At 36.2% G+C, this 11,052-nt stretch overlaps 1 protein-coding gene across 1 annotated transcript; it reads right to left on the bottom strand.

Moving 5' to 3' along the window:
* Window positions 1-3,958: 3,958 nt before the first annotated feature.
* On the bottom strand, window positions 3,959-8,944 carry LOC107811904 (BTB/POZ domain-containing protein DOT3). The gene is made up of 6 exons (XM_016636895.2): window positions 8,661-8,944; window positions 8,482-8,551; window positions 6,802-7,694; window positions 5,789-6,056; window positions 5,373-5,501; window positions 3,959-4,626 (listed from the first exon to the last, which is right to left on the bottom strand). Exons 1-6 carry the CDS (start codon window positions 8,807-8,809, stop codon window positions 4,258-4,260), a joined length of 1,878 nt encoding a protein of 625 aa, XP_016492381.2. The 5' UTR covers window positions 8,810-8,944; the 3' UTR covers window positions 3,959-4,257.
* Between the last annotated feature and the right edge of the window lie 2,108 nt (window positions 8,945-11,052).

An 11,052-nucleotide genomic window follows, 5' to 3' on the forward strand; every position in this document is an offset into this window, starting at 1 on the left:
TTTCAAATCTAACAATGAGTGAATTTTAGATTCGGGTTGTTCTTATCATATGTGTCCCAATCGAGATTTATTTACCACATATGAATCTATTGAAGGTGGAGTTGCCTTGATGGGCAACAATGCTGCCTGCAATATTATTGGTAAAGGTACAGTCCGAATCAAAATGCATGATGGTGTGGTGAGAACTCTCACCGATGTTAAATATGTTCCTGACTTAAAAAAAATCTCATCTCTTTGGGCACTCTAGAATCTCTTGGGTGTATGTGCACAGGTGAAGGTGGAGTTTTAAAAGTTTCTCATGGTGCTCTTGTGATCATGAAAGCACGCAGATCTGGTACGTTGTATACTATTTTGGGATCTACTGTTACAGGTACTGCTGCAGTTTCAATATCACATAAATCAGATTCTGGCATCACCAAATTGTGGCATATGTGATTGGGGCATATGAGTGAAAAAGATCTTTCCATCCTCAGCAAAAGAGGTCTCTTGTATGGCCAAAGTACTGAAAATATAGAGTTCTATGAACACTGTCTGTTCGGGAAGCAGAAAAGAGTCAGCTTCAAATCTCCAGCAATTCATAGAACAAAAGATACTTTAGATTACATTCATTCAGATCTTTGGGGCCCTTCACGTACCCCGTCAAAAGGTGGTGCCAGGTATATGTTAACTTTCACTGATGATTATTCAAGGAAAGTTTGGGTTTGTTTCCTAAAAAATAAAAGTGATATTTTCTTAACTTTCAAACAATGGAAAGTTTTGATAGAGAAGCAAATAGGAAAACATGTTAAGCGGCTTAGAACAGATAATGGCTTGGAATTTTGTAATGATAAATTCAACGAATTTTGTAAGAATGAAGGAATTCTTCGACACCGTACAGTGAGAATGACACCTCAGCAAAATGGTGTGGCAGAAAGGATGAATAGAACTCTTTTGGAAAGGGCTCGTTGTATGATTTCAAATGCTGGGTTGACAAACGCCTTTTGAACAAAAGCTATCTCTACAGCTTATTATATTGTCAACCGTACTCCTTCTGCACCTTTGAACTTTAAGACTCCAGAGGAAATGTGGTCAGGTACTCCTTCTAATTATTCTTATTTAAAAATATTTGGTTGCCCCGCATACATGCATATAAATGATAAAAAATTAGAGCAAAGGGATAAAAAGTGTATTTTTCTTGGGTATGCATCTGGGGTGAAAGGATGCCAACTATGGTATCCTGATCCTATGGCACCAAAATTTATAACTAGCAGAGATGTAACCTTTGATAAATCCTCTATGTTACATTCCAGAAAAAAGTCTTCTAGTTCTTGTAATACAGATAAAGGGAAGAGTACACAGAAGCAGGTGGAGGTTGAAATTGGCATTCCTTCTGAGCCAAGCTCATCAACTTTGGGAAAAAATACAGTTGAAACTCCTCAAGTTGAGCCAGAATCTGAAATTCCTAAAGTTGAGACTCCTGAAGTTGAACCAGAAGAAGAGGAGTATTTTATAGCCAAACATAGACCAAGAAGAGAAAGTAAACAACCATTAAGGTTTGAAGATTATGTTGCATTTGCTTTTTCAGTTGCACAGGAAACTGAAGAAATTGGAGAGCCATCAAAATATTCAGAAGTAGTTTCTAGTGCTGACTCAGCCAAGTGGTTGATTTCAATGAATAAAGAAACTGAATCTCTCCGCAAGAATGGTACTTGGTCTCTTGTGAAGCCGCCATTAGGAAAAAGAATTGTTGGTTACAAATGGGTCTTCAAGAAAAAGGATGGCATTTCAGGGGTTGAATATGCGAGGTATAAGGCAAGATTAGTTGCAAAGGGCTATAGTCAGGTACAAGGAGTTGATTTTAATGATATTTTTTCACCTGTTATTAAACATATCTCTATTCGTGTCTTGCTTGCCTTAGTTGCCATGTATGTTTTGGAATTAGAACAACTTGATGTTAAGACAACTTTCTTACATGGCGAACTTGAGGAACAAATATACATGCATCAACCCGAAAGATTTAAAATTGAAGGAAAAGAAGATCATGTTTGCTTGTTGAAGAAATCCTTGTACGGATTAAAGCAATCTCCAAGACAATGGTACAAAAGGTTTGGTTCCTTTATGTTGGGTCATGGTTATTCGAGGAGCATGTATGATAGTTGCGTTTACTTCCTGAAGTTAACTGATGGTTCATTTGTGTACTTATTACATTTGTGTTGATGGCATGCTCATTGTTGCTAAGGATTTAACAGAAATTCACAATTTGAAAGGTCAGCTGAAAAGAGAATTTGAGATGAAAGATTTGGGAGCAGCTAAGAAAATTCTTGGCATGGAGATCAAAAGAGATCGAAAAGCCAATAGGCTATTCCTGACCCAGAAGAAGTACTTGGAGAAAGTCTTGGAGAGGTTCGGCATGAAAGATGCTAAACCAGTTAGTACCCCTCTTGCTGCTCATTTTAAATTATCAGCTGCTCAGTCCCCGCAATCAGAGGAAGAAGAGAGGTACATGGAACAAGTTCCTTATTCCAGTGCAGTCAGCATTATTATGTATGTAATGGTTTATACATGTCCAGACATTTCACAAGTAGTGAGCGTGGCAAGCCGATATATGGCTTGCCCTAGTAAAGCACATTGGCAGGATATGAAATAGATTCTTAGATACTTGCGAGGTACTTCAAACACATGTTTAGAGTTTGGGAGAAATACTAATACTTTGGTTGGTTTTGTAGACTCAGATTATGCAGGTGATCTTGACAAAAGAAGATCACTGACATGCTATGTATTTTACATTGGTGATTGCGCTATCAGTTGAAAAGTTACATTACAACATGTAGTAGCTTTATCTACTACCGAAGAAGAATATATGGCAGTGACCAAGGTGATCAAAGAAGCCTTATGGTTGAAGGGTCTATTTGCTGAACTCAGTTTACACCAAGATTGTATTATAATTTTCTGTGATAGTTAAAGTGTCATTCACTTGACTAAAGATCAGATATATCATGAGAGGATGAAGCACATCGATATAAATATCATTTCATCCGAGAAACCATTGCTGAAGGAAAAGTCGTTGTTCAGAAGATCAGCACTAGAGACAATCCTGTTGACATGTTCACAAAACCTCTTCCAGTGTCCAAGTTCAAGCTTTGCCTGAACTTGATTGGCATTTATGAAGAATGATTTTGCCCATAGGTGCTTTTTCGGAGAAGGTGATGCAAGTTTACTACATCAACCAAAACTAGTCCAAGGTGAAGATTTGTAATATATGTGGCCTACTTTTGGCCAATGATTATTAGCCTTGTTGGCTTCTTCATGGCCTTTCCTTAGTGACCTTGTTAGACATATTATGTCTTTTCATTCTAGGCCTTGTATTCCAATTGTACACCAAGCAACTCCAATTCCTTTGGCTATAAATTGAGCTGATTCTAGCTCATTCCAAACACACCAACAAGATTTGAGTTCTTCATTTCTTGTTTATTCTCCTCTTTTAGTAATTGATAGTATTTTGTAAGAGAGTTGAGTGTCGGAAAATACTTGTGTGAACCCTTCTTTGGAGTGATCTTGTGAGGATATTCTCTTGGGATATTTTGGGTTGATTAGTGTATTTACTCTAATTTTGTACTCTCTTTTGTACTCTTGCTACTATAGCGAAATTGTTCTTCTTCGCTTGTGGACGTAGGTCATACTGACCGAACCACGTTAAATTGGTGCCTTCTTTATATTCTTTAATTACCGTCATTATCAACTTGTATTATCTTTGTTATTATCATTATAATATTATTTGACTATATTTTGCACCACCCGAATTTTCAATCCTAACAATGGATGATTCCGACGGTCTCATGTAGCATCCACATTGATTGATTCGATTTATACTGCAATTGTGATGATTGAAAACTATACTTTACAAGAAAAGAGGGAGTCTAGTACATTATTTTGAAAATAGAAATGATGGTACTCTAGTATGTAATGGTAAAACATACTATTGAAAAGACCAATTCACAATCACTATAGATAACCAAGATTACACATTTTTTACAAGCAGGATTGATTACAAGCTCTATCCAATTTCCGTCTATGCCATACTAGCCTTTTGTATACATAAAACTGGGTAATTTTATCAGTTCATCTGTAGGATACATTAAAAAAAAAAAACAGCTCGATGCACGAAGTATCCTATGCACTACGCAAGGTACGGGAACGGCCACACCTAGGGGTATGTAGGCAGCCTACTCCAAGGGGTGTTCTTACCTACCAGATACATAAGAACTATAATTGTGGGACTTAAGATATGGACTGCCTTCGATTGATGTTTGTTCTGCGACCTGGTTTAACTCTATTTTCGCCTTCTTGAGATTCTTCCTCGACCATTTTTCTATTGAAAAGAGAAGACTTTTTCATCTTCCTCCATCCAGATGTCCATGGAATTCTAGGCTTGTTGTTTGCCTTTTCATATTCTTGTTGCAGTCCAGTGTAGTCCCTCTGAAGATCTGTCATTTGTATCTTCAATTTTTCAAGTTCTTCTTTAAGGGACTTGACCTCCTTCTTTGTAGATAACCAATTATTTTCCTTGTCTGGGTTATTATCATCACTTGTTATTATATCTTTCCCTTGTACTGCAGCCCTCATCTTCACTTGCTCTGATAGCAAAACCTGCAATATTCTCTTACAAATTCAGAAGTGTATCAGCTGTGTATAAGGTTTTAGGTGGTAGTATTTATTCTTCTACGTTCATTCACAAGCTTAGGTGACGGACCAGAACCTCTTTTTTCATGGTTTTAGAATTCATGCTAGGTTTCTTGAATGCTTTCATTGATCTTTCTGTAGTTTTTAGTATAAAAAGGACCGCCCGGTGCACTAAACTCTCACGAGGGTCTATTGTACGCAGCTTTACCCTACATTTCTGGAAGAGACTGTTTCCACGGCTCGAACCCGTGACCTAGACCATGACAACAACTTTACCAGTCACGCTAAGACTATCATTCTGGAGTTTTTAGAATAATTTCAATAAAAACCTTTTACTTCTACATGTACACTCCTTGGCTATAGGGATGTTTGTAGCATGAAAATTAAGATAATAGCAATTTAGTATGATAATATACAAAGGGCATGAGCATTCAGATCGTCATTTGTAAGATGTTTGTGATTTTTGTTTACATTTCTACGATTGGTTTAGCTCTATTATATCCATTGATTTCTCATCCAATTTTGCGAATTTGAATGCAAGCTAATCTAGCAACTTGCCTAATATATTTTAACCTTTTTAGCATCTTCATATATACTCGATACTAAATTGGAAACTGAAGTGTAATCTACCTTAGTTTGAGGCCAGCATATTGCTTGCTAGAATTACAGTACTGGATACATTTTTATAGGATGAAATTTCAACTGCATTTTACCTGGATAACAATTCTCAGAGGCAATCTTTCATTTTGAGCTGCATGCATACATGCATCAAGTGACAATTTTTCGCTGTCCATGATCTTGCATAGCCTTCGGCGATCATGTTCTGATAGTGAAGGATGAGTCTGTAGAAGATATTAAAGCTGAATTGTATTCTTTGATTGTAGAAATCAAGTGCCACATGTTTTTGATTACAAAGGGCAGCCCGGTGCACTAAGCTCCCGCTATGCGCGGGGTCCGGGGAAGGGCCGGACCACAAGGGTCTATCGTACGCAGCATTACCCTACATTTTTTGTAAGAGGCTGTTTTTACGACTCGAACCCATGACCTCCTGGTCACATGGCAGCAACTTTACCAGTTACGCCAAGGCTCCCTCCTGGTTTGTGTTTTTTATTACAGAAATTAAAATAACCTTAAGGTATGTATCAATGGCTCTGTAGAGTCCATCATGACAAGTCCGAACGTGTCGAGGCAGAGATTCAGCTAAGACTTGGAACTTTGTGATTGATACATTGTGATCTCTTGCAATTTCTGCTAGGTAGCTGTCAACCAGTTTACTGATATTCACTGTTGTCGACTTTGGTTCATGTTGCTGCAGTTTTTGCTGTTCATATAGCAAGAAATAATCCAATATCCTTTGCACCACATCTATATTGTAGATAGTCTGTTCTTCAGTTGAACTGTATTAAAGGAAATGGTTAAGAGTGAGCAGGCTGTCTATTTCTTTTTGGGATAATTACATTTTTGGGCCGCTCTAAAAAAATAATAGCCAGCAAATGTATATGTTTTGTATATTAAGTATAAGTATAAATGTATATGTTTTGGGCCCCTTCATATGTTTTGTATGAAGGGGAGTCTTGACGTAACTCGTAAAATTGTTGGCATGTGATCATGAGGTCACGGGTTCGAGCCGTGGAAACAAACTCTTGCAAAAATGCATGCCGGCTGCGTACAATAGACCCTTGTGGTCCGACCCTTCTCCGGACACCGCGCATAGCGACAGTGGCGGAGGCAGGATTTCCGGTAAGGGGGTTCAAAAAAAGAAAAAATTTAAAACATTAACAAAGATTGTAGCTAGTGGAAATTGAACCAATGACCTCACAAAGGTTTTGAACCCTCTTGACCACTAAGTTATGCTTTTGGCTGTGTCAAGGAGATTCAAAACATAATATATAGAGGTAAAAAATAGATTTTACCTTATATATACAATGTAATTTTTCGACGAAGGGGGTTCGGGTGAACCTACTTCCGCCCCTCTAAATCCGCCTCAGCATAGCGGAAGCTTAGTGCACCGGGCTTGTAAATATACATATAATATACATAAATATACTTATAATATATGTATATATTATATACATAATCAGTGTATATGTTTCATTTAGATGAAAATTGAAAGTTGAAACTTCAGAGGTGATAGAAACTCACATTATTGTTTGTTCACTAAGTGCATAAGTAGGGATCAAAAGGTCATTCGGACTGGCGTTTTCAAGCGCCATGCCGATTCTTTTCTCAAGCTCTGAAATTAGAGCTGGTGATGCAGCATACAGTATCGCCATCTTTAACAGCCGTAAAAGAAACTTGCAAGATATAGCTTCCTTTTGAGGAGGTAGTATACTAATCAAGCTCTCTATTATTGTTCTTTGTTCCTTATTATTCTGTCCAATGCTTGTTTCTTGCATTCTCCCACTTGTAATACTCCATTGCGAGTCATTTCTTATATTACCATATTTATCCGTTCCTTTCGTTTCACTATTCATGTTTGGCAACCATTTCTCCCCATAATGCATGATACATGAACCAATGATTTCAGGTTTGATTCCTTTTACTCTTATTGCTGTAATAATTCTCAAGAAGAAGTTAATACGGAGAGTGGCAATATCATCGAACCACCAGGTTTCTTCGTTCGTTATTTCCTGTGTTGAGTTTTTTCTGAAGATTTTCCAAGAAATTGAGTCACAACATCTTCTAACAATCTGTAGGTTTTCTGCCCAAGGAGATAGCGTTTCGCATGATTTAAGGACAGTGATGGAATCGTTCCACGACGAAAGGACTACAAATGTGAAGAAAGCTTCTGTTTTTGAAATCAGGTTTCCTTCTTCCATTGCTTCTGTCATTTCTAGGAATTCCGATGCACATCTTAATGCTGCTACATTTTCAGGGTTTAAGGTTATTGGCAGACCGTAACAGAATTTCAGAATGATCTCGAAATTTTCTGATCCGCCTGGAAATTTTTCGAGCTTGAGGTCATAACCTAAGTGTGAATTTTGAGGCTGAAATTCGATTTCTCTTAGGTAAGCACATCTTGCAACCAGCGGATACTGTGAGTAAATAAACTTGAATTAACTTCCAATTAATGTTCAATGAAGCTACGTAATAAAGGAAGACTTGTAAAACTTGTGATATAAAACGAACCATAGAAATTTGTTTGGCTAGAAATTATCTCATTAAGGGTTAGAAATTATCTCATTAAGGGTAAAAAGGAAAATTTAATATGAAAGTGTTACTAAATATAAAAAGGTATCATTCTTTTGAAACTAACTAAAAAGGAAAGAGTATTACATAAATTTGGACGGAAGGAGGGTCACATACTCTAAATTTGACTGTGTAGCAGCGTTTTTGAAAGCGCAAAAAAAGCAATAAGGCTCATGGGTTTTAAGTGAAAAACAGGAACCAAAACATGCTGGAAGTACAAAAACTATGTGCAGTAGCATAAATGAATTTGGTATTTATTAACATAAAATTGCAATTAAATTAAATCTACTAGTTTCTACATTTATTATACAATAATGAGAACATTAATAACTTCAGCCAAAAAATTTAATTCAATTTTGAGTTCTTTAACTGTACAAAGAATGAATTTATTTACAACATTAAGTTTCATTGTTAATTGCTTTAGTAACAGCTAAGAGAGTATCAGAAAGAAGCAAAGAGAGGTACATAACTAGAAACAGAAAGGAGGAGGATTCCAATAACAAAAGAAAAATGAGTGATTGTTTGAATAAGAAAAAGAAAGAGGCTTTACTATTCTGTATTTTCTTGCATAGAAATTTAGATAAATAGTTCTTGTATTAGTTTGTGTAGAATATCCTACTTTTCTTTACTTACCTTGTGAACATAGAAGGTGATGTCTTCAACTCGAATTGATAAATCACTTGGAAGTTGAGAAGTGGCAAACCTGCATATAAAAGCAGTTCATATATAGTTCTAAATATTTAAGGTATAAATGAGGAAACAATGGAATCAAATTAATCTGCAATTTGCTTATGATATTAGAGTTTTATTACCATGATTGTTCTTTCTTCTCAAAGCCATCAGCTATTGCATTGAGGATAGTCGGGACAACTATACGTTGATCATGAAATTGGCGAGTGCCATCAGATTCATCTCCAGTGTTCTCCAGCCGATCAAGTTGAATCAATTTCTGCATTTTCATGACTTGCCTTTTACTGCATACTAAGTCATAAAAGGAAGTGAAAGATTATAAGATGGAATATGAGGATTCTAGGAGGCAGAAGTGAGATCGTTTTGTGAGTCAACTGAACCTATTGCTTTCTGCTCGAACTATATATAAATATGCAAAAAAAGAAAATATTATAATGTATACATTTATTAAGATGAAGAGGACCTTCGGAACAATGGTAAAGTTTTTTCCGTGTGAAGGTCACGAGTTCGAGCTCTGGAATCAGTCACTGGTGCACGTATCAGGGTAGACCTAATTAAGTTGCTGCGACACGGCAGTTTAGGTGCCGCACCTATGTTGACATGATACTAGTATGGGTGTGGATATGGGATCTGTATCAGATCTAATCAAACAATTTTGGATACTTTGACCACGACAGATAGAAAATTCGAGACGAGATACAATTTGATTTTCAAAATCAAAAGCAAAACTAGGGTATATGTAAGTATTCCACGAAACTTCTCTTAATTTAGATTTTTTTTTTATTTTTTTTTTTAAAATTATTTTTAGCCGGATCCCTGCACCCATATCCGTACTAGGATCCGTATCTCCGAATTTGAGAATTTATATCTTGAAGGACCTGACTTCTAGATCCGCACCCGTGTCCGAGCAACTTAGTGGTAGATTACCTACATCACACCCCTTGAAATGAGGTCCTTTCCCGCGTGAACGTGGGATGTTTCGTACACCCGATTGCCTTTTTTATTACATTTAATAAAATCACACTCATTCTTAGCCTATTAATTTTAGACATCGGATAAACTTATGCTAGGAAGGACAGTTAGGAGTAAATGTGAGAATTGAGTTTGTGGCTAGAAGAAGAATTACAATGAAGGAGTTTGGTGGGTGGCTTCTTAAATTCCATTAATGTATAGGGTCATAGAGTTGCTGGTTCTTAGTTAGAGACAATTCAGTAATATCTGGAGGACCAGAAGGAATATTGTCTTGTGACAAGTCTAATTCAAATAATACCACGTAAATATTGATTTGACCAAGTGATCATTTTGTGGCTATAACGAAACACAAATTGTTTTAGAACAATAATTGCAGAAAGAGAGGTACTTTTGCCTTCTCATTTTACGTCATGGCCAGCCAAATGCATGGTTTTTTCCTGGCCTATCGATCAATTAAATGGGACGAAAATCGTGGGACAAATGTAATAGGCGAATTCTTCCTATTTGTTTAAGCGTCGGTGGACAGAGTTACGTAATATTTATATTGGAGGAAGGTAGATGTACCTGATAAAATAATCAAGGCGCACACAAACTGGTCCGAAAACTGCGGTTATAGAAAAGGGATCTTTGCCGGCTATATTTATTGTTTATTTTTTCTAGTCATATACATTGATTATACACAATTATACACATATAATATATAAAATATGCCTATATTATATCTTTACCGATTATTTTAAGATTCAGCGGATGAATGAACTGCTATTTGAAGTAATTCTTCTATAAATGCATGTGTTTCTCTGTATTGGCCCAAAAGGTAAAATCCGATATTGTATTATCTGGGACTATGACAAGACCTAATGTGTGAATGTGTTAGAGATTACCTTATTTAGTGGGCCTCAGTTTTCAATGTTCTTGGCACTGAAGATCTGTCAAGTAAATTTTACTCCCACATTGTCAAATTATCTATCGGATTTTTAAAAGTAATTATCTCAAATTATTTATTATTTTAGAGGTTCAAGATAAAACTAATTATATTTTTCCTATTTTATCCTTAATATTAATTATTCTTGAAAATGGAGATATCACATAAATAGAGCAAATATTCAATGAAGAGAAATCATATCTTAAGACATAAATAAGAGTAAAGTAACTTAAAACTCCTCCTAATTAATATTTCTTAAAGGTCATGTAAAAGAGAAGCACGATATATAATTTGAGATGAAGGGAGCAAGAGCTCTCCTGGTATTAGTTTATTTATCCCAGTGTTTAATTCAAGATAATACACTCCATTGTGTCTGTGGTATTGTGACATTGTTACTGCTTATTGTTATTACTTTTCTTTCTATTTTATGATTATTACGTTGTTGGTATTATCTTTCTGGTCTTCTTTGTTATTACTGCTTCACTGTCTCTTTCCATCTTCTTGAGCCGAGAGTCTTTCAGAAATAGACTGTCTACTCCTTCCAAGTAAGGGTAAGGTCTGTGTACACACTGCCCTCCACAGACCTCACTTGTAAAAATCACTGAGTTGTTGTTTGC

Source organism: Nicotiana tabacum, chromosome 13 (assembly GCF_000715075.1).
Source record: "Nicotiana tabacum cultivar K326 chromosome 13, ASM71507v2, whole genome shotgun sequence".
NCBI lineage: Eukaryota > Viridiplantae > Streptophyta > Magnoliopsida > Solanales > Solanaceae > Nicotiana > Nicotiana tabacum.